This window comes from Salvia hispanica, chromosome 1 (genome assembly GCF_023119035.1).
Source record: "Salvia hispanica cultivar TCC Black 2014 chromosome 1, UniMelb_Shisp_WGS_1.0, whole genome shotgun sequence".
Classification (NCBI taxonomy): domain Eukaryota; kingdom Viridiplantae; phylum Streptophyta; class Magnoliopsida; order Lamiales; family Lamiaceae; genus Salvia; species Salvia hispanica.
In genome coordinates this window covers 45,227,744-45,251,739 of record NC_062965.1, presented here as the reverse complement: position 1 = coordinate 45,251,739, position 23,996 = coordinate 45,227,744, and the positions used below count along the sequence as shown (strand labels likewise).

At 37.2% G+C, this 23,996-nt stretch overlaps 5 protein-coding genes across 5 annotated transcripts; 3 read left to right on the top strand and 2 right to left on the bottom strand.

Annotated features, from left to right (window-relative positions):
- Window positions 1-2,675: 2,675 nt before the first annotated feature.
- On the top strand, window positions 2,676-3,527 carry LOC125198089. Its single transcript, XM_048096532.1, has one exon. It carries the CDS (start codon window positions 2,676-2,678, stop codon window positions 3,525-3,527), a length of 852 nt encoding a protein of 283 aa, XP_047952489.1.
- Window positions 3,528-4,249: 722 nt separating this feature from the next.
- LOC125202645 (cell division cycle 20.2, cofactor of APC complex-like) lies at window positions 4,250-6,704 on the top strand. Its single transcript, XM_048101095.1, is given in 6 exon segments — window positions 4,250-4,724; window positions 4,887-5,162; window positions 5,278-5,440; window positions 5,443-5,546; window positions 5,628-6,209; window positions 6,311-6,704. Coding segments are annotated over 6 exon segments (1,377 nt in total). The 5' UTR covers window positions 4,250-4,616; the 3' UTR covers window positions 6,455-6,704.
- Window positions 6,705-6,972: 268 nt separating this feature from the next.
- On the bottom strand, window positions 6,973-9,831 carry LOC125202647 (protein MODIFYING WALL LIGNIN-1-like). The gene is made up of 3 exons (XM_048101096.1): window positions 9,527-9,831; window positions 7,897-8,099; window positions 6,973-7,525 (listed from the first exon to the last, which is right to left on the bottom strand). Exons 1-3 carry the CDS (start codon window positions 9,620-9,622, stop codon window positions 7,186-7,188), a joined length of 639 nt encoding a protein of 212 aa, XP_047957053.1. The 5' UTR covers window positions 9,623-9,831; the 3' UTR covers window positions 6,973-7,185.
- Window positions 9,832-12,724: 2,893 nt separating this feature from the next.
- LOC125202648 (late embryogenesis abundant protein At5g17165-like) lies at window positions 12,725-14,851 on the top strand. The gene is made up of 2 exons (XM_048101097.1): window positions 12,725-12,935; window positions 14,435-14,851. The coding sequence occupies exons 1-2, from the start codon at window positions 12,832-12,834 to the stop codon at window positions 14,718-14,720; spliced, it is 390 nt and encodes a 129-aa protein (XP_047957054.1). The 5' UTR covers window positions 12,725-12,831; the 3' UTR covers window positions 14,721-14,851.
- A 3,328-nt stretch (window positions 14,852-18,179) lies between these two features.
- On the bottom strand, window positions 18,180-20,106 carry LOC125200914 (11S globulin seed storage protein Jug r 4-like). Its single transcript, XM_048098743.1, has 4 exons — window positions 19,773-20,106; window positions 19,348-19,610; window positions 18,818-19,267; window positions 18,180-18,684 (listed from the first exon to the last, which is right to left on the bottom strand). Exons 1-4 carry the CDS (start codon window positions 20,047-20,049, stop codon window positions 18,301-18,303), a joined length of 1,374 nt encoding a protein of 457 aa, XP_047954700.1. The 5' UTR covers window positions 20,050-20,106; the 3' UTR covers window positions 18,180-18,300.
- Window positions 20,107-23,996: the final 3,890 nt, after the last annotated feature.

Genomic DNA, 23,996 nt, shown 5'->3' with positions numbered 1-23,996 from the left:
GGGGAGAACGAAATTTATGTGTTAAAATCACTTTAAATCTCCTTTCTAATCTCCTTTTATATTGAGTTATGATGGGCCAGATTAGGGATCTATGGAGGTTGGACTTGGGCCAAACCTGTTGGACTTTTACTAATTAAATTGAGCCCCAATTTAATACAAGTCCAAACAGAATTTTATTATCATCCACTATAGTATAATAATATTGACTGCCCATCCAATCCCAAATTACGAGTAATCCGGGCTTTTACCTCTTTAATTTATTATTTCCTGTGTTAAAGATATAAATATCCATTAATTCATTTAAGTCTGCTATTTGACTTTAATTAATTAATATCTTTTTCTAAGAGTTGTCTAGTTCAAAATCTTTATTTATTATTCTGGAATAAATTCCAACCGGCTGGGTTTCTGAATAATAAAACCTTTTTTCGAACACCTCTTGAGGATATTATTAAACTAGACTCACCCAGCACACGATTCATTGCAATAACAATACTAGCACCTCTAGACATTGATCACCACTACCCAAGATATCAGGATTCTTGGATTGCGAAAAATTTGCACCATTTGATAAATCAAAGTAGTGCATAATCAATATCGTATGCTCAATGTTATATCAACAATGATTAAGAAATAACAATCACCGAGACCTCGTCTTTCAGTAAATAGCAAGAAAGACTTATCTCAACAGTTAGATCCTTCAATGCTATACCACACCGATTAATAGTGTCGTTTATTTCCTAAGGTAAGGAAATATGCGGACTGACACTGCAACCTTTCACGATAGGTAGCCAAAGCCTATATAGGTTGTGAAATTCTATTTCTCTTCTACAAAGAACCGACTGCGTCACCTTCTGTGAACTTCATTCACGACCAGTCTACTATGTAGAAGAATTAGACTTATTTGCTTCTTATACATTTAAATGTTTGAGAAACATCTTATAAATGCACAAGCAAACATCAATGCGATGAAATTACTACTTCTCGCCTTGGGTTAAAAGTGGATTGTAGAATTTATTGTATCCAAGCAATTCTATCCGTGCAACAAGCTCGAAATATGCTTTTTAGTATACCAATCCTAACAAATATTAACTGTCAATTGTGTGTAAAAGTCCAAAATTGATTTTGTACATTTGCACAAATAACTGATTCGGTCTTATATATTTTAAGTTTGTTAGCTTTTAATCCTGAATAATATTCTCCATTTTAGTTTATACTTAACTCATTAATTAGGTCAAAATGTGGTTGAACGTTAACTATTTAATAAGCATTACATATAGATCAAAACACATTGATTAGTTTCAAAAGATAACATACTTAATATGCGGAATGTAATCAAATGCAAACTCTAAATATTGTACAAACTCTAAACTATGATATGGACCGTTAGAAAATATCAACAAATTATAAAATAATAGCAACAAAAAATGTCAACACAATGTCATCGGTTGATGTTGTGTTGAAATTGTGTTGAAATTATATTAACATTGTGTTGGCATCAAAATCTTGAAATTTTAAATTGTATTGACATTGCGTTGACGTTGTGTTGATATTGTATTGAAAGTTTAGAATTTGTACCATATATGAGATTGCAATTTTATCATTACCTCTTAATATATCAAGTTAAAAAGTTTTTTTTAGACAAATATAAGAGACTAATTTAGAACTTTATCTATTATTTTTCTAGTTAGGAGAGCACTGGATCATGATCACAGAATCAGGTTGGTTAATAAACACTTGTATTTCGCCAATTTATAAGATAATTACATCATTCATTTAAAATGTTTCGCAGTTATTTCACGTTGGTAGGAGAAAATTCCAGTTAATAGTAGTATTTCATTTGGTCCAATTGTAATCATTCCGTCATCAGGTGTTCGACATTGCAATTTTTGCCGACATGTCATCTAAGTAATTAATGTTAACATTTATATTTTGCTATTCAAATATCTTAGATTGAATTTTTTTTAAAAATAAATAAATATGATAGTTATTTTTTTCACACTCTATTTACTATTAGTATTATTTTATTTGGAGATGTCCTAATGAAAGCGAATAAAAGAAAGAGAAAAAAAAATATATATATAAATAATGATAAAATTTCATATATATAAAATTAAATTAATTTGGTCTAGCAATAAAACTAAAAATTACTCTATCTGTCACACATTTGGAGTCACATTTAGTTATGACACTGGTTTTAGAGCATGAATAACGCATAGGGGCCGGGCCGCAACTCGCGAGTCCCGGCCCGTGTTCAGCGTTGGATGGTGTTGCGGCTCGGCCCGGGCCGGTCCCGAGGACGCAGTTGCGTCCCGGGGCCTCTCCCTCCGTCACGTCCCGGCCGGCGTTATCTATGCTCGGGCCGCATCGGTTGCGGCCCGTCCCGGCGTTAATTGTGTTCGGGCCGGGCCGCAAGTCCCCACCGAATTTCTTTTTCTTCTTTTTTTTTTTTGGTTTTCTATTTATACACTATATTTGCTCATTTTTTGTAACTCTTCCACACAAACTCTCACTTCTCTCTCAATCCTCTAGCATTTCAAGACTTCTTGAGTTCTATGGATTGGTTTAACAGCGACCAACGCCAAATGGACGATTTCGTGAACTCCTAGAACTGGCAAGTGCCGCCGACACCCGATCCAGATGCAACACCTAGTCCCGGGATGCCTACCAATGTAGACATGGAATTGCCGGTTAGCACTGATGAGTACGATATCAGCGATATGGAGCCAGCTCCATGGAGGGGCAAGGGCAAGGTTGCCGATGAGGATGGGCCGAAGAAGTACAGTCCGCAGGAGACAATGTGGCTGGCCAAGAACTACGTCGACGTCTCCGAGGACGCTGTGATCGGCAACCAGCAAAGCGGCAAAGCGTTCTGGCAGCGGATTGTGGATAAGTACAACGCTGGTCGACCCGAAGACTCGTTCGAGCGTACCTACGTGAAGCTACGCAAGCATTGGGGTCGGGTGCAGAAGGAGATTAACAAGTGGAATGGCAAGTGGACTAACGTAGTCCGGATGTGGCCGAGCGGGCACAGCGAGATGGACCTTGTGGACAAGGCCAAGGCAGATTTCTTCGCTGACGGGAAGAAGCACTTCAAGTACTTCGACGTTTGGAAGCTTGTCGAGAAGAGCCCGAAGTACACTGGTGGGGCTGAAGCGGCGGCGAAGAGAACCAAAGTCGTCGCCGGACACTACACTTCAAGCGAAGGAGGTCCGCCAATCGACCTCAACGTGACAGACGATGACTTCTTCCTCTCATCTCCTGGTACTGAAAGCCGTCCGATGGGCACAAAGGCGGCAAAGAGGAAAGCAAAGGGGAAGGCAACTGCGAGCTACTCCGCTATGCCGCCGCCACCACCCAATCCTTCCTTGGACAAGATATCAGACTCTATGTCGGATATGAGTATTACGTTGCGGATGGGCCAGCTGACGGAGTTGACATCGAGGGATACATCGAGAATGTCGGAGTACGAGCTCGAATTGCACCGTGAGATGATCGAATACCTTCGCGCACAAATGAAGAAAAATTAGTTATTTTTTCTAGGATTTGTAATTTTCTTGTTTCTAGGTTTGGTAATTTTCTTTCTCTAGGATTGGTAATTTTTTTTTTCTAGGATTTGTAATTTTCTTTTCTTATTTTCTGACTGAACAATAAATTTTCCCGGTTTTAATTGTTCAACGTATTCTATTTTACGATTAAAATATGTTGTGAATAGTGCAGATGAATAGTTGTGGCCTGAGTTGTGGCCCGAGTTGTGGCCTGCGGTGTTAATGGAGTTGTGGCCTGGAACCCCTAATTTGAGGGAATGATGACGTGGAGGGGACTTGCGGCCCGAATCCGGGCCAGGGTTATTCATGCTCTTAAGGAATTGGTGGAGTGTATAATAAATGAAGTGAGATGGTGGAGTGTGTAATAAATGAAATGAGATGATGGAGTGTGTAATAAATGAGTGAGTTGGTTGAAGATGAATCCATTTTTTTGACTTTTTGGTTTTTTATTTTTGTTTTGGTTTATTTTAATGTAGATAATGACATTTTGATGTAATTTTAATTAATAATGAATAAAATTGTATGACCAAATATGAAAAATTCTAAATATGACTCTAAAACTGGAATGAAATTTTTAGGATAAAATGTGACTCCAAAACTGAAAAGGGAGTAATTTTGGTCAACCAAAACTGGAACGAAGGGAGTAATTTTGGTCAAGCCGCAGTAAGCAAATTTGGAAACAACCGCTCGTTACAAAATTTAGCCGTTAAACCTCTCCGAAGCCCTGAAAAAAATCCAATCCGCGTTGTAACCCTAATCCCAGATTGAATGCATATATAATTTGGTGAATTCAACTCCAAAATAAAAAATCAATCGTCACGATTCTCTCTCTCTGGCTAGCTACTTCATCGTTCATTGGATCTTGAATTGCTTCTTCTCTAACTAATTCTGTTTTCTGCAGGCGCTGCTTTTCTTCTATTTCTAGTCTGTGTTTTCTTTGGCGCAGGGATTTTTTGCTGATCTGCTTTAATTTATACTAACAGTTGTAGATCACATATACTGATATACACATACGCATCTTTTTCTCATTGATTTCCTTCAATTTCTGTGTTTTTTTTTGTTGCTAACGTGATGGAAACAGGAATGACTCATTCATCTGCATCTTCATCTTCAAGCAAGTCTCAATCGCGATGCCCGCTTCAAGAGCAGTTTCTTCACAGAAAAAATTCGCGCGAAAACGTATGTTAATGTGCCGTCATCGCTATTCACGAATTTGTGTTTTGTGTATATTATAATTTTATTATTCATTCAATGATCTTCGCGGTTTATGTGGCTTATGAAGAATTTTGTGTGATGTTTTCTCTATTAATCATTTCAATTATCTTTGGTTCTGGTTTTCAGTTGGATCGGTTCATTCCGAATAGATCGGCGATGGATTTTGATTACGCACATTACATGCTCACAGAAGGTAAGAAAGGTAAGGAAAATCCATCTGTCAACTCTTCTCCATCTAGGGAGGCATATAGTAAACAGCTTGCAGAAACTTTCAACATGAATAGAACTCGAATTCTGGCTTTCAAGAATAAGCCGCCTACTCTAGTCGAGGACATCCCGAATAACTTTGCAGTGGCGGCGCAGCAACCGAAAGCTGCCAAACCCCGTCGCCACATCCCACAGGTTGGTGCCATCCTTCATATTGAAAGCTGCAGTGAAGTTATGTTTACTTTCGTAGATTGTTTAGACTTGACTATTTTTGATGTTGTTAATGATGAATTGGATATGTTTGTTGCAGACTTCTGAGAGGACATTAGATGCTCCTGATATTCTGGATGACTACTATTTGAACTTGCTAGATTGGGGAAGCAGCAATGTTGTTTCGATTGCTCTTGGAAATACGGTCTATTTGTGGGATGCTTCCGATGGGAGTACCTCAGAACTTGTTACTGTCGATGAAGATGCGGCCCTGTGACCAGCGTTAAATGGGCTCCTGATGGAAGGCATATAGCCATTGGTATGAACAACTCTGAGGTTCAGTTATGGGACTCGACTGCTAACAGACTTGTAAGTTCCTTATCATGTTTGTACTACCTTAGTGATTGTTCTTTTCAATTTCTCAAGTGCTGAATCTTTGGTGTTATGCAGCTGAGAACTTTGAGAGGCGGCCACACATCACGAGTTGGTGCTATGGACTGGAACAATCACATCTTGACTACGGGAGGGATGGATAGTCGGATCATCAACAATGATGTCAGAGTGAGGGCACATGTTGTTGAAACCTATCGAGGCCATCACCAAGAAGTTTGTGGGCTCAAATGGTCAGCCTCAGGCCAGCAGCTGGCTAGTGGTGGAAATGACAACCTCCTTCATATATGGGACAGGTCCATGGTGTCGACAAATGCTCCTACGCAGTGGCTTCACAGGCTTCAGGACCACACGGCCGCTGTCAAAGCACTTGCGTGGTGTCCGTTCCAGGGCAATCTGCTTGCGTCCGGTGGAGGTGGAGGCGATAGGTGCATAAAGTTCTGGAACACACACACTGGTGCGTGCTTGAACTCTGTGGACACAGGCTCGCAGGTCTGCGCTCTTTTGTGGAACAAGAATGAGCGCGAACTGCTTAGCTCTCACGGTTTCACTCAGAATCAGCTCACTCTGTGGAAGTATCCTTCAATGGTGAAAGTAGCAGAGCTCACTGGCCATACATCTAGAGTTCTTTACATGGCTCAGGTATACCATTATATCTCTCACATTAAGATTTCTAACTTGGCATGTTTGCCATCTCTATTGCCTTTCCTTGACACGTTTCTTGGTATCATCGCGTTTTCCAGAACCCAGATGGATGCACGGTCGCATCTGCAGCAGGGGATGAAACTCTTAGGTTCTGGAATGTGTTCGGGAAACCCGAAGTAGCCAAGGTGGCACCAAAGACAGCAGCTGCAGAGCCGTTTGCTCACTTGAATCGCATCAGATAATCGGTGTTTGTTTTCTGATCACGACTACAACTGCGCAGAGCTTGAGTGAGGAGAGAGAGAGAGCTTTGGCAATTTCTTTCATTCTTTCATTCTTTCTATTTTGTAAATTCTGAGCTGATTTCAGGATTAATAATACTACTAATTTCTTATGTAAATTTTTCTGTACTTGGAGTCGCATATTGTGACAAATCTCCTATGCAGAATAACAACTCTTATGATCATCAGTTATACTTGATTCTTTTCTTGTAAAGATTTGTAAAGTTAGTTCTGTTCATGCAAATATCAATGAAGAATCATGAATCATAATAGTCCTCAAGTTAATATTTTAGAGGATTTAGTTGTGTCCTCTTTTTGATGATTATAACTAATAAATATGTATGACTTCAGAAACCATGTCACAGAATTGGGGGATGTTTTGCTATCTAAAATTTCTTCCATTTATTTACTTACTTTTTAGTTTCTAATGAATAACAACAGTAATTGTTGCATATATAGCCAAGCGGAAAAAACACATGTACTTCTAGAAGCAATCTTGAAATTAATAAACAAACATAACTACTTGTATTCATTATCAACAGGTGATAACAGACTCCCTCGAGTAAGAAATGAAATGAAAAAGGAAAAGGTAATCACAGTCAAGACACTTCTTACAGCCCCTCTTGTTTCTTTCTTTCTCCTACAAGAACCCTCAACCACATAGCCGTCTATCCCGAGCTCAAGAGCCATGCCGGCTACGTGAACTGCCGCCTCATGTACGTGTCCTCGTGCACGAAGACGGGCGGGGCCTCCGTGTTGTGTGGAGGGAATTGAGGTTGTCCCATGGCGATCGCGCCTCGACTGGGAGGAACATGTGAGCCCCACGCCTCGTTACCCTCCTTACCGGAGGTTAAGGTGAGGTAGTAGAAGATCCCTAGAGTCACACTGGCGAGCGACAGGATCGCAGCTCCAGCAAAAACGCCTGGTTTCACAACATAACAGTAGTAACTGCCGAAGTATAAGTTCTCCTCGCCATGCTGATCATTGAGAGCCGCACCGGTGAGTAATAGAAGGAATGCGATGACGAAGGTGAACCTGAACATCATGCCATGAGACATAAGATTTTAGACTGAATCGCAAGTTTGATTAATATAACTTTCCAGCCCAGAGTGTGCGCGTTTCATTAGATACAAGCACTTCCAATAACTACATATTAGCACCCCCATAACTTCGTTTTCAAATATATGACGGGCAGAACTTATGCGGTATAGTAAAGTTGGTGCTCGTCGTTTCCCATTGCCATTACCACTCGGTACCGGTAATGTGGAAGGTTTCTAAAAATGTTCATACTTGGGAGCATAACAAGTCATTGTTCGTTGCATTTAAGATAATCAAATATGTGCACAATTTTATCTATGATCAAATGAGCATTATGCATAGAAACGGCATGATAGCGGATAAGTTACCAAGAGACAACAAAGCACACGAGTGCTATACTCCATCTAGAGCTAGATTGATGAGAGCCTTTCCTACAACACATGCATCCAGTTGCAACATTGATGATAATTTGAGCAATCATGAGAGAAACAGCTGCAGTTAACCCGAGGACTAGTGCAGGACTCCTCGGATATACACAAAAAGAAGGGGATGGAAATGTGACTTGGCTACCCTGCACGATTGAATCAAAGATTTGGATGAAAAATAAATCAAAAATGAAAGCCAACACAACAACTTGCAACACATTTTCGTAGGGACTAAAAGAAATCTAAAATTTCCAGCTATCTGCGAAATGAGGAACAACCTAGCCGAGTGAGAACTCACAGCCACCTTCAGATGTAATTTTGTACGCCACAAATCACAATGGACAATAAACATACAGTTTTAGAGAAATAAAGAATAAATATTCACACTCTTTTGTATGGTTAGATGAAAAAACTTGCCAATAAGCTACGCATGTCAAGAAAAGGTAAAGCAATGAAACTGATTGGTGCGTGCAGAGTGATAAGAATCTTAGTCTTTTTTTGCAGGTTCACACGTGCTGTTGAGATTTCAACACGCTCGACAAATCAGATAATTAGTGAAGTAAATGGATGAAAGAGTAGCGTTGATTAAAAACAACAAGCCTCATGTTTAGTTAATGTTCCAAAGCTGCTACACATCTACCATATTTACTCAGAAATGATTCAGCCTGTACAATCAAACAGATTACAATGGACCGATTATTAGGAACCGAGAAGCATTCCAGTATCCGAGAGCTAGTTGAGTAAAAAAGAGATATGCATATGCCTACGCTCTACTTGCAGGTAACAGAAAATGGAGCTTCACTTTCTTCTTTTCTCATCTTTATTCACTCAAAACTTTTTTTATCGGTAGAAGTACGAAAGTTGTGTAGATGTGCACTAGATGTATGTGCCCAATAAAGCAAGATAAGCACATCGTGATCCATATACACTCACAATACAAAATAAAGTAAAACAAAAGAGAAGCTGAATCACCTAAAACATGAAACTAAAACTCAACTAACAAGCCTCTCACATCAAAACTATACTACTAGTATAGTTTTATCTACTTAATTTTCCAAACACAAGAAAATCTAGTTTCTGCCTAATTCTTGCAAACTACACCAGTTAATTATTCACCATCACAGTAAACTGTCTCTTTCTACAATTCCAATCCTAATATATTAACCAAAACAAGTTGACTATCTAATCTTTAATTGCTATTTTAGCTTAGAATAAATGACCTATTCAACTTTTTCCCTGAAAACTTCATAAATAGAGCTTTGAACATATCCATCAAATATTACCCTTACCAGGAAATAAAAAGCCCTACTTAAATTAGCTAGGAACAACTTAAATCCATATGCCCTGTGAAGTAGTAAATCCCAACAACAGAATATCATTCTTTGAAAAGGAACTCACAAAAACTAACTCAATAAAACAATCAGGATTCTCCAATTTTCCAACCAAAATCTAGAAATGTTTAACCAAAATAGTGTGAAGAAGTAAACAAAATATGAATGAATGCACAAATTAGATGCATAGAGCAGAAACATACAAAGCAAAAGGTCCAATTTGAGAGAAAAAAATGGCAGACCTTAACCCTCTTAGCCTCTGCGGCAAAGCCTGTGGCAGCAGATAATAGCCCAAGAAACCCCACAACACAGCACACTATAATCACCCGTCGCTCCATTCCTTCGTTTCTTTCTCTTTTTGAAACTCTTCAAAAAAGAATCTTTTACTTATAGCGTTGAGTAGAAGTGTGACAGTAAAGGATGCATGTCAAAAAGTAAGGATTTGAGGAACTCTGTGCAAACGGAGATTCTTCTAGAGAGAGAGAGAGAGAGAGATGATTTCAAGTTTCAAGTGTTTTTTTGTTGTTGGAGATGGTGACGAAACATGGTTCCTTCTCAGCTAAAATAAAGACACGAAGATATGTATATTATCCAATTAAATGTACTCCATGTTTATACGTTTCTAATTATTTTATAATAATAATAATACTATGTCTACGTGACTAATAAAATCTCTACATAAGATTAAATTGATTGAAAATAATGGAGAGTGATTGATTCGCATAAAATTAAAGACATTATATGAATGTGCGTATCTTTAGGGCGGGGGAAAAATACCTAAATACTGAAATATCAGCCTTATTGTACCAATAAAAATATTAAAAATATCGAATTTTCGGTATACCGTGACTTTTGGTACGGAATGATACCTTACCGAAAGATTCTGATAAGATAACGGTATGAATTTTCAAATACTGCAATATACCGTTGCTTACCGAAATTCGGTATATACCGTAAATTAAGGTATACACCGTAAACTAAGTTATATACCATAAAAATATAAACAAAATTATATATAAAATATATTTTATATATTTTTAAATTATAAAATCTATTGTGAAATATAAATATAATTATGAATAAATTATATTTAATTTATTTTTAGAATTATAAATATAAATAATATTCTAAAAACTCTAATTTTCTATTTTAATTGATGTTGAAAGTCAGGTATACCGAACTTCGGTAAGGTATACCGAAAATGAGGTACGGTATCGGTATGAAAATTCGTCATACCGAAAATAAGGTATACTGAAAATCGGTATATCGAAAAGTTTGGTAAGGTAAAGGTATCACTTTTCGCATACCGTATTTATGGTAAGGTATACGGTATGATGGTTTCGGTAAGGTATACCGTACCTACCCACCCCTGCTTATGTTACTACTCAGTGAGTGAATAAAATAACTTTGATGATTTTGCATAGTACTAGCAGTACTACTATATTTTGATGAGAGGATAATTTAAAACTCAACTAGGCAAAATGGCAATGAAATTTAACGCGATTGAAATGGATTCAAGATACAAACATTTAAAAATTGTTTCAGAATTAAACCGGATTATAATTTAATAAATATTGAATATCAATCTTTGATTAATTATATTGAACAATATTAGTAGTACTAGTACTAATTAAGAGAGTAACTTGGAACACTATTGTCCTTTTGTTAATTCTTTTATTGTCCAGCACTGCTAATTTAAAAAGGTAGTAGTACCTGTTTTTTCCTTTTAATTTCACATTATTGTGAAGCATTAAATAATGTGATTAAACTTGTGCTTAGACACTTCAATAAATATCCCAACAATGTCATAATTTTAGTGAATTATGATCTCTTATGAATGTCACCAAATAAAGTTGTGTTTAAATTTAAAAGTACTATTCCATGCATGCAACAAAAATAAAGGCATGTTAGAGCCGGCCGCAATGGAAGCTAGCGGATAGGCTAGCCGATGTTGTGTTTAAAGTAAAAAGTACTACTCCATGTATACCACAAAAATAAAGGCATGTTAGAGCATCTCCAATGGAGGCTAACGACCAGTGACAACAATTTGGGCGGCATCGGTGAGCTCTAGCCGATTTGCGGGCGCTAACCGATCTGCTGGCCGATGCGCTAGCCGTCATTGCAGGCTCGAAATCGGCTAGCCTATTAGCTAGAATTATTATTATTATTTTTTTTTTTAAGTTTTCGAAACTCACACATGAATGGCGTGCGGCGACTGGGTCCGAGTGTGTGGAAGTAGGAGGAATTTTTTTTATATTTTTTTAATTATGTGTAAAATTTGAGGTGCCACGTTGCAACAGAAATGAAGATGCCTGTTTAATCCCACCCCGTTGAAATTCGCTTATCTTGTGAGGGTTAGATTAGTCACTCCATCGCACCGCCTCGAAAATTGATACCGTCCGGTGCATCACGGCGTTAAAGTTTCTGTACTTTGCATAATCCGATATCTAATCTCGAATACTTAATAATGTACCTTTATCATGCCACGTAATATAATCTATATAAACATTTATTTATTATTATGTAGATTTGCTACTTTACACGAGGACTAAGACAATTTTTTTTAGGCCTTATTTGGCTTCATGTCTTAAAATCCAAGTTTGTTGTTCCATCTTTTGACTTAGTATCTTGAAACTTGGAGTACTCATGAAATCTCTATTTATGTTAGGGAGGTTTGATACTGTTATACTCTCTCCATCCCACATAATTTTACCCAATATTCTATTTTAGTTCGTCCCATATAATATTACTCATTTCACTTTTACTATTTTTGGTGGTGGATCTCATACTCCACTAACTCATTCATACTCACATTTTATTATAAAACCGATACTTTAAAAATAGGACTCACATTCCATCAACTTTTTCAACCCACTTTCTATTACATTTCTTAAAACTTGTGCCAAGTAAAATTGTGTAAAATTATGTGGGACGGAGGGAGTATATTTCAAATTTGGAAAAAAACATATATAGTTGTCTTAATATCGTGAATCCTGATTCCGTACAAAAGATTAAATTTTAATTGTTTTTATAAAATTTGTAAATAAATTATTAAATTATAAAGTTTTAACTTTTTATTAATTATTTTATCCACATATAAAATGATATAATGATATTTGGTTTATAATTACACACTCTTACAACAAAATAAATGTTACTCAATTATAAAGATTCTTTATATTTTCAACAGTAATATGATTAATCATCACTTTTTACATTAGTTTTTTGCAAATTGAAGTTGCGGATCCACAAAAGAAAAAGAGTAAGGGTGACAAAAATAAGAAACAAAACCATTCCAATTAATAAGGGTTTAAAGTTGAAGGCATGAACATTTTTTGAATAATCCATATTACAAATATTATTGAGTATTTGGTCCAAGGTTAACGGAATTATGGAAGTCCGTCAATTGTTTGTAGGGGTGGTTGGTGCGGCCATAGCCATTGCAGGCACAACTCTTCCTTATAAAACTAAATTATTCCTCCATTTTCAGTTCCACTCACCAATTTGGCTTTAATTCTCTCTGCAAACACTGCGACTCATATCTTGTATGGCCGCTAATTTCCAGCGCACTCGTGGACTTGCGAATTTGGGCAAAAGATTAGCTGGTCAGATCCGCTCTCGCCCCCTCGCCATTTCTCTGCTCCACCGCAGGTCTGTCTGTGTGTAGCTAAGCTGCTCATCTCGATTATTCACCTATTTTTAATTCCTAATTGAGGAATAGTAGTAAGGAAATGATTTTTTCAATCATCATTCATTCATATGATCGGAGCTACTGTTTTTAGCACTTGTTGATAGCTTCATTTCTATTTTTTCTTCATGATTGATCACTTCGGCTGAGACAAATTTGGGGGAAGATAAACCTGAATCCAGGGAAACATTATTTTTGGGGTAATCATGATATTTGGAAGAAATTTTGTGTTATTTTGCTAACAGAATAAGACATTGGAATAACATTTTTTATTTAAGGGAAGAAAAGTTCTAGCTCACATGTCAGTTTCCATTTATTCTACTTTTTCACGTTTCTTTTTCCTCTTTGAAAACAAGTTATTTATCCTTCAAATAAGCGAATTTACTTAGTTGATGAAGCAGGTTAGTTCAATACTCTTTTGATGGTCTAAAGATGTTTTTTATTTTTTTTTTATTTTTTTTTATATTATTATTATTATTATTATTATTATTATTATTATTATTATTATTATTATTATTATTATTATTATTCTGTAATCGAATGCTTCTCATCTATGTTTATTTCAATTTACCTAACTGACCATTAACTAAATTGGTTTAGTGATTGATGTTTCCTTAGACTATTAAATACAGGATCGTATTAGTTTTCAAAAGAGTGGTATGTTTTAGGGTAAAAATCACAAAATAATTTTTTTTTGAAAGGCTTAGACAAAAAGGATTGTACTTAGTAAACACGCATTCAAGATTCCATGAATGAAGTGGTCATCTTTGTAGATAGGATTATGCTGTCGTTGCCAAGAACATGACATTTTGGCTATTTATTCTTAATAAAAAGAAAATTGTCCCTATCATAGAGGCTTTATCTAAGTTACAACTTTTATATAGCGGTGGCTTCGGATGCCTTGATTCTTTCTAAACTAGAGGTGGCATGGAACTAGTCCATATGACTTTTGCTTGATTATTGTTTTTTCTTTTTTTTATTGATAAATGAATATAATTTAAGGCTTTGTCAAGATGGACTCAAACCCGAGACCACAGGTCTTGTGCATCAATCACTCTAACCACTAGGCCAACACACGCGCACAGATTTTTCTTTTTCCTTTTGGAGGGAGGGGGGAGGGTTCCTTTTGTTTTGGCTCATAAGCCTCATATTGCGTTAGCTAAGTACCTTCTTAGTTCCCGAATAAGTCTCCTATTTTGAGATGAATCTTGTTCTTGTTATTCAATGCAAATTCTTTGCTTTTTCGGTTTTGTTTTAGGCATTTGATGGCTTATTTTGGGGATGTGGGGACTGAGAGTATGAAAAGTCGAAGATCATAGTATTTTAAGCGACATGTTGCTTATTATGTGAAATGAATATTATCTAACATAGATTAATTTCAACACAATCTTATGTGTTATGGGAGTTGAATTTGAGTATGATTATCAATTCATTTGCATTGCACAATGCATGTGTAAAACAGGAGTGTGCAAGCATCAGCCTATGAAAAGAACCCGGAGGACAATGTGAACTCGACTCTGGTCCCAGACCACGTGATCCCACCTCAGTCAGACGAGTACTGGGCTCCTCACCCGAAGACAGGGGTGTTTGGGCCTGCAACGGATGAGAACCCAGGTTCTGGCCGAAACCTGGGAGCTGAAGGTAGCACTGAAGGGGGCTCGGTGTTGGAGGAGAAGGCGTTCTTCCGCCCTCTCGAGGACTTGGAAAAGCCTCTGGTCCAGCCGTCCAGCCTCGAGTCGCATAACTAGGTTGTATCTGCATCTGTAATGAATAATAAACCTGTATGTTTGTATCCTAAAGTGCAGAATATGATACTGCTATGTTGCGAGAATGGGTTTAAGTTTGTGATAATGATGGGAATAGTTTGGATGCTGCGATATATGCTTTTTTTTTTTTTTTTTTTTTTTTTTTTTTTTTTTAATCTTTTGCTTTTTAATATAGGAAATAGGGAGTTTTTATTTTAATCCGTTCTTTTCTGCTGATTTTTTTGAGGTTGATTACAATTTAGGAACAAGACTTCAATTTTTTACACTCCAATAAAATATCGGTAAAATGTAATAGTTCCAAATGATTCAATTAAAAAGTTGCCTTAAAAAAATAGAACATGGGTGATCTGCATATCCTGGTGTCGTTTTCGGATCAAGGAAAGTTGTGCAATTCCAAAATTTCTCCGAAATTGATAATTAGAGGTGGATGTTATCTTATCTATCTTTCAAAATCCAAGTTCAATTGGCCTTATATGCCTTTTTACTTTTTGTCCTTGTCTTTTTTGAAACCGCTAGATCGTTTAATTATAAACGGGAGGGAACTACTTTGTTCATTAGATAAATGAATAAGATTAATCTTCTATTTTAATTTATTGATTTCATTTAATTTTCTATTGTAATATATTGATTTCATTTAATTAGCTTAGATAAATGAATAAGATTAATCTTCTATTTTAATTTATTGATTTCATTTAATTTTCTATTGTAATATATTGATTTCATTTAATATTTGCTAATGCTTATTTGAGATTTATTAAATAAATAGATAAAGGAGATAGTGGGTTGAATGGAGCACTTCTCAAATGTTATTGCAATTTAAATCTAACCCAAGTGAGGGTGGAGACTGAAAAATAGAAAAACTTTAGGAATTGAGAGGTCGATTCTAATAAGTAAAACATAGACCCTATACCTCATCTGCTCATCATATGAGCTACCTCACTGAAAATTTGCATACAACAGCAAGACCATGATCTGAAGTGCTGGTTTCATGGAAAGAATTGAAGAATACAATGAAAATCTGTAAGAAATCTATAAGGTTCTAGCTTAGAAGTAATTGGTAATAAAGGAGAAATTTATGACACTTATATAGTGATTTCAATTCAGTTTTATTTATACTGATATAAGATAGTTATATTTTTATTTCTGAAACGTTGATATAGGAACATGAATAGTGGTAGTTTTCTTTATTAATAATTGGTATAGTTTCTTCATCAGTAGTTGTAGTTTCTTTTACATAGTGGTGAATGGTGATATGTGTTTTGTTTTCTATAATAGTTTCCTTATATAAGTTGTCTTTTGTTTTCTGCAAATGAGTTGATGTAGAAAATTTATTTTAATGTACTTTCTTCCGTTTTTATCACAATAATTCTTATTTGGAGAAGTAGTTTTGCTCAAAATATTACTCTATTAATAATAATGTTGCACTTAGTTTATGCATTGATTTTGTGTTTCCTAGAAATTATGAATTAATTTTGTGTTTTCTGGAAGTTTTTATGTATGCATTGATTTTGTATTTTCTGGAAGTTTATGTATGCATTGATTTTTTGTTTCCTAGAAACTGATTTTGTATTTTCTGAAAGTTTTTATGTACGGATTCTACGTGGATTCCTGGGATTTTGTTGTGTTATTTCACTATCATTAATTTTTACAATTATAAATAATCTGAGAATTATAATTGACTTATTAAATTTAATGCTTAAACGGTTAAACCATGCCATTTACTATATACTCCCTCTGTGTCAAGGTAGTTGGAGCATTTCTTTTGGGAAGGGGTAATTAGGTTGCACGGTTATTTTTTCTTTTTTTTTTTTCATATCATAATTTTTGTTTTATATTTATATTTGTATCAAGAAAATATTTAGATTTATTAAACAAGTACGCTAATAATTTCCAAAAAATTAAACTTAAAAGTAGAATATAATAAAGGTAAATTGTATTCAAATGTGTTGTTTTTGAACAAACCGTGTAATTTTAGAATATATTTTTTTCATCCACCCTTTTTATGTTCTTCATTTTAGTATGTAATTATTTTAAAACAAAATAAGAGTCTATTAGTACTATTGATGGTAACTCGTACTCTAATGTATTGAAATATACCCTTGATGCAAGATTTGGTTGCATAAGATTTGGTGTTTTTAGTTTTACCATTGGAAGAAGCTTCATCTACTACCCATTTTTTGTTTCTGAGTTCTCAATTAATTACTCCCTCCGTTTTAGTTTAAGAGTCACATTTTGCCATAAGAGTCCGTCCCAATTTCAGGAGTCACATTTAGAATCTTCCATATTTGGACATAAAATTTTATCCCATTATTTATCAAAATTACACCCAAATGTCATTATCTACATAAAAATAAACTAAAAAAAAGAAAAACCCAAAAGTCAAACCATCTCACTTCATTTATTACACAGTCCACCAACTTACTTCATTTATTACACACTCCACCAATTTCTTAAAATGCGTGTCATAACTAATTGACACTCCTAAACTGGAACGGAGGGAGTATAATGTTTTCAAAAAAATAAACTTTAATTTGCTGAAAAATGTAATCATTCAAATTTTATCAGAAAGAAAAATAAAGTTTCTTTGCGGAAGAAAGGTTAGAAATTTCATTCTACTTCTATGATTTGGCTATGAAACTCCGTCGCCTTGACGGCTCCCACACTCCAGCCAGACATCATGTGAGGGGGTTAATTCAGGGTACGTAGTAAGTAGTCCGTTATAGGGGAGGTCTTAACCCACTGACTGTCAGAAGCACATCTCCCAAGGCCTCACACTTGTACCTGAGAGAGGAAACAACTACATAATAGCAGTGAGATTTGAACCCAGACTCATTGCAGCAAGATCTGTCCCTTCGTTGCTTACTGCGCTACGCCCCTCATTGTCGAGCATAGATCTCAACATAGGGGCTGATAGCTAGCATGATTCCCTTCAAATTTCAAAAGCAACATCACCACAATTATCAGTAGGAAAAGCTCCTGATTGTTCAAATATCCAAGGTTCTTGCAATTTACATATCCTAAACCATAACTGAGTATATTGACCAAATCAATCCCCATTAATCTCATCATATCATAGGGATACACCAAGATCTCCTTTTTTTCCCAAAGCCATCTCAGTTACAACATAATCAACAATATCAAAAATCTGTTAAAATTGAGAAAATTAAATTATAATTAGTGGTTTGTTAAAATTGAAAAAATCAAATTACGCGTTGATGATAGTTCTTTCTTGTCTGCCTTTTGTGTGGTTTTAACAATTTGTTTTTTATTTTTTTTTAAAATGAAGGATAAGATGAAAAATTCAAAATGTATGTATGAAATTCAATATATAATAAGTTAAAAAAAAAAAACTAAATTAATTAAGCTAAAGGAATTGTAATTTGTAGGAAAGTTGAAAGTAAACATAAAAATGAAATAGACATATAGTAGGACAAACTTTGATAATTTGAAAAAACGTAATCTCTTTATTAGTATCAAACATTGGCCATATAGGCACAAGCCGATATACATTATTCCTCACACTTAATTTACATTTATTTATGTTGAGTCACATTTGATTTGATCAAGCAGAGCGACGTGCGTCATTAGCGTTGAAAATAAGAGTCTCCTGGCGCGAAAACTTGATCCTCTGTGCCTCCTCCCTCGATACTTGGTACGCGTTAGCAACGACATCCACGGGCAGCCCCCTGATGGCCGAGGTGCGGCCGCTCAAGGTGTTGATGGCCGCATTTTCGTTGGTGTTGAATGCAACCCACTCGAAGCCCTGCTCTTCGGCCTGCTTCACCACCGCGAAGTTTTGGGGCACCACGAGCACCTGCCCCTCTCTCACCTGCCCGTCGAACACAGCTTGGCCGCGGTGGTTCACTATCTGCACCCGTGAGGCGCCTCGGGTGGCATAGATGAGGCTGTGGGCGTTGGTGTACCAGTGTGGTGCGAATATAGCGTTCTACAAATACAATGACAATTAAAATACTCAACTGCTTTTTGTATCTGCTTACTCTGCCTAACCACTTAAAAATGTGGTGAGTTGGTAGTATTTAAATTAGAATTAATTGGGATAACTGTAATATTGTAATTACCCTGTGGAGGACTCCTTTGGCGGCGCTGAGTTGGAGGAAGCTGAGGATGGGGAGGTTGAAGCTGTTGAGGGTGGAGAATCTCCCGGCGCGTGGGTTGTAGAAGTCGGCGCGTGAGGCTCTGTCGAGATTCTCCTTGACTCTGGCGCTGCAGAAGGTCTCCTCGAGGCCGTTGTGGCGCTCTTGTTCGCGTTCCTGGCGGCTGCGCTGGGGCTGGATCAGCTGGATGCTCTTCTCTGCCCTTATAATGTGGCCTCTTTCGTCGTTTTGGCCCCTCAGCTTCCTTGCGGTCTCTACATCAACATTGAATGCCTCTGCCAACAACTCGTCGTCCAACCCGCTGAAGACGTTGCCCAATTCGGATTGGGCTTCTTGGCCGCGCTTGCTTCCGCGCAGGCTCCTGTATTGCTCCTCCTCTTGCTGGTTGCCCGGGTTTCCGGCCAGGAAGAAGGACTGCAAAATTTGGATAATTAGTTAGATGAAATTTATATGAGTAGGTTGTATGTATTAGTATTTACTATTTACCCACGTACCCTTGGGTTTTGGTCGAGTTGGTTGGCATTGTTAGAGTTGTGGTGGAAAACAACGACAACAAGCTCTTGATCGCCGTCGTTGTAAACCCAGTGAGCATCACCGGCCCTGATGGCGATGACGTCTCCCTTCTGGAATTCCTCAACCTTCTGATGTCTGTCGTCTCTGAATCTCTGGCTTCTCTCCTCCCGAGAAAATTGTTGTTGTTGGCCTGCTTCGAATGTTTCGGCGCAGCCAGATCTCAGAACTCCGTAAGTTCCCTTGCCTGCATAGCATACATGAAATGAAACGATGAAATTCCGAAACAGATAGAGTGGTAATGCCTGAGGCCAAAGTGGCCAAAAGTCTCAATTTTCAAGTCCACTATGACGCGGCCTTTAAATTAAAATAAAATTGATGAGGATTTATTTATTTATAATTAACGAACCTTGGACGACGTAGACGAGGACGGGGGCGTTGTGGTAGACAGGGAGAAGGAGGCCTCTCTGCTGAATGATGTGGCGGCGGATGGAGACGCCGGCGCATCGGAACTCGTTGTTGTGGTTATCCCAGAACTCGGTCTGTCCGCCCTCCGATTGGACGCGGTAGGACGGCTCCCGGGCGTCGATGTTGCTGAGCTGGCATTCTCCCTGCTGCTCTCTAAAGGCGTAGCCCAATCCTAGCAGCAGAAGAAAGCTTAGAACAGAGAGCGAGAGCTTGCCCATGGTGGATATGGAATGCTTGACGCGCTGTGTGTGTGTGGTGATGAGAAGTGGCGAAGCGGAAGCGTCGGTATATATAGGCGAAAAACTCTGCAAATTGCATGGCTTCATATCTCCTTTGGCTTCCACCTATGATTTTGTGAGGGCTACATGGCTTTCTTTCTCTGATACTACATGTCACATGATGACATTCTTCACCTCTCAAAATTTAATTTTTTCATCATGTATGTGTATCTGGACGCAAACAAAGTCAGATACCTCTAGTCTCTTCTATTTTGTTTAGCATTCATCTCATATTTTAATAGGAAGTACTATTAGATCATTCTTTGATGTTTAATAGAGTTTTATTTATTGGGTACTTAGAAACTCACCAAGTTATAGTAGAAGTGAATACATTTTCCCCATAGTTTAATTTTTCTTATAAAGAGAAAATATAAAGTTGTACTTTTATATGTGGAGTTTTGGTCTGAAATACAGTTAAAAATTAGTAAAAAAAACAACAATAAAGTTCAATAATATAAGTCAGTGTAGGTTAAGATCCAGATAAACTTGTAGGTATCTGGTGTGTTGTACGCGCGTGTCTCTAGCTATAAAGATAAAGAATTGGAGTAGAAATTTATATTTTAATTGTCATGGAGTTTTGAATTTAATTTTAATTGTTTTATTTAAGTCAAATTCTATTCTATGAGGGATTTGAAATTATTGATAGTCATTTTCAATTAAGATTAGAAATTGAGTTGAATATAACTCTGTTTAGTGTAATTCTTTGTTATATGACTTGAAATTACATTAATTCTTCAAAAGAGTTTTTCTAGTCTGAAACTTTATTTATCATTCATAGAATAAAATTCCAGCTGCATAGTTTTCTGAATAATAAATTTTTTTTTCAAACACCTCCTAAGGATTAAATCATACCACATGGGCACGCGGATTCTATGAAATAATATTCTAATATTTTCATGTTATTCAATTACTAACACCCAAGATACCATGATTGAGTTACGAAAAACTCTCACATATCGATACGTCAAAGTGGCGTCTGATTAAATAAACAATATCAATATTACTCCCTCCGCCCCAGTTTAAGAGTCACATTTTGCCATAAAAGTCCGTCATAGTTTAAGAGTCACATTTAGAATTTTCCATATGTGGTCATACAATTTTACCTCATTGTTCATCAAAATTACATCAAAATGCCATTATCTACATAAAAATAAACTAAAACAAAAATCAAACATTTAATTACCCCAACCCACCTAACCCCACCCTCATTTGAATTTCATCTCTCTATCTCTCTCCACCTTCCCGACTGTGTTTCTTCCATCTTGAACGAACCCTAATTGTCGCCTCCTATTAATCGCTTCTCTAAACCCGCCGTTACTCCATCACCGTTGCCTTCTCATGGTCGATGAATGGGTTGCAACGCCGGAGTTTGAATCATTGCCATCTTTCGATACACCACCAGAAACCCTAATCGCCCCTGAAACACCACCGGAGGTCCTTGACCGGTGGAAATCGAACGAGCGGTCGATTGGTACCACCGATCTGGAAATCGACGACCGTTTGGCGGCGTTGACGGGTCTGAAACTCCTCCACCATCTGAGTTTGTCCAAGAAACTGAATTTCTTCCACCGGCTGGGGTCTTCGACGGATCTGAAACCCAACCACCGTATGAGGACTTCCACGGATCTCAACGTCAACCACCATTCCAGCCCTATGACGACTCTGAAACGCAGGCACCGTCCCTGCCCTTTAACGACTCTAAAACTCAGCCACCATCCCACCCCTTTGCCGACTCTAAAGTTCAACAACCGTCTTCATCAAAGGTGGAGTACACCAAGAATGAAAAAACAATGTTGTTGATCTTGTTGCCTTGCACGAAAGATCTCCTCTAATCTGTGAGTATTTTTTCTGAGGTAAGCCACCCCCTGTATAGGGTTTGGAGGTTGTTTCTATGGAATTGATTGAGGGATATTGCTGCCTTGGCTATGTTGGAGGTTCTGATTTTGTGTGATGGTTTGGTGGCTCTGATTTTGTCTGATTTGCTTCTATGTGATGAAATTTTTGTGAGAGTTTGGCATGCTATTGTGTGTATAAACTGCCTTGGTTGGATTATTATGATTAGAGCCACCCCTTTGATGGTTTGGAGGCTCTGATTTTGTGTGATCCTGCCTCTGTGATGAAATTTTTCTGAGAGATGCATGCTATTGTGTGTATAAACTGCCTTGGTTGGATTATTATGATTAGAGCAACCCTCTTGATGGTTTGGAGGCTCTGATTTTGTGTAATTGGTCCTCTGTCATGAAATTTTTCTGAGAGATGCATGCTATTGTGTGTATACACTGCCTTGGTTGGATTATTATGATTAGAGCCACCCCTTTGATAGTTTGGAGGCTCTGATTTAGAGCATCCATCACTTAAACTTGGAATTCATACAAAATGCAGCTTCTAGAATTGTAATGCAGACTAGTAATCCTAACCCAAAATGAAGGCTATAACCCAAAAAATAAGTTTACATCCTAAACACCAACCTATTTTGATGCTTATACTGTAAACCCCATGATCCAAGTGGCCTATCTAGAAATCTAAAATATTGATTAGATGCCCTATGTAATATTAGGCACCCACATCATTCTCTGGGAGTAGTAGATACTTCAAGCTTTCCCTTACCAGATTCTCTTCAACTTCAAGTACTGACGTAGGAAGCCCCACTGTTCTTCTCAACCTTTCTTTGTTCAAGTGGGGTATTTTGTAGTTGTTGCCCCCATGCACTTCTAGGATCTTGCTGAAACAGTTTTGCAATGTTAAAAAAACATTGTTCAAACTTTGTGGTGTGAGTTCCTCAAAAGAACTCCAAACATTACCCAACAATTCATCTATATTGGTGGCTAGTTTATCATCTTGCAGTGATTGTATGGCCCTAAAAAATCCAAGGTCCAATACATTAGTGTCTGGGGAGTTGGCTGGTTGGCTAATTAGATGGAATTTAAATCCATCTAAACTTGCAAGAGACTCAAATTGTGAGTCAGAGGAGTTTAGGTGAGGTTTGACATTATCTTGTTGGATATATATCTCCTTGCTTGCATTGGCTGACCACTTAGCTTTGATTGCTGGAATAATCTGTGCATTATGTATGAATAAATGAATGAATGGCTAAGTGATGACATTACCAATGTCTGATAGGAATGTGAGTTGAAAAAATATTCATACCTGATTCAAGAGACATTCTCTCATTGCTTCCTTGTTAACTGATGGGATAGGCTTTGTCTCCAGTGTCCCTCTAAGCCTATTCTTTGACTTCCTTTTGGCTGGAACTTGTTCTGTGAATGGGAATATGCCTATTTTACCATCAAAGATGGTCTGCCCATCTGTGCCAAGCTGTGGCCTACTTACAGCACACATGAACATCACTATAGTGATGAATCTTTTTTATTTACAAGACCTGTAAGGCTCATCCTCATCCGGCTACAGGTAGTATCTGTCTGAAGCATTTGTCATGTAAAACCATTTCTCATCAATATGAACTGTGTTGTGCATTGCATGATTGAAAAGCCTCTTCATGTGTATAGTGTGTTCAAAAGGAAATAACAGGTTCTCTAGGTCCAGCAAATCCACTAGATCACGCGGTCTAGGAACTCGTTGGTCGCAGGAAATCTCGGTCGTCGGACACACAGAGCACTTCTTTCAAAAACCCTCAACCACTTTACTAAACCTAGTATAGGGAAGTAGGGATCGATCCCACAGAGAAGGATGCGTAATACTTATGCTCAAGGATTTGGGTGTGTTTTTGGTGTTGGCTGCTGCCACGCATTTTTCTTGGGTTGAGGAAAACAAATTAAACTGACTTGGGAATTCTTAAAACTCCTAAGCTAACAGCTAGACCTAGGCAAAATTGTAAGAGAACGTTGCAAAGGAAATTAACTGCTCAACACTTGATCTAAGAAACTACT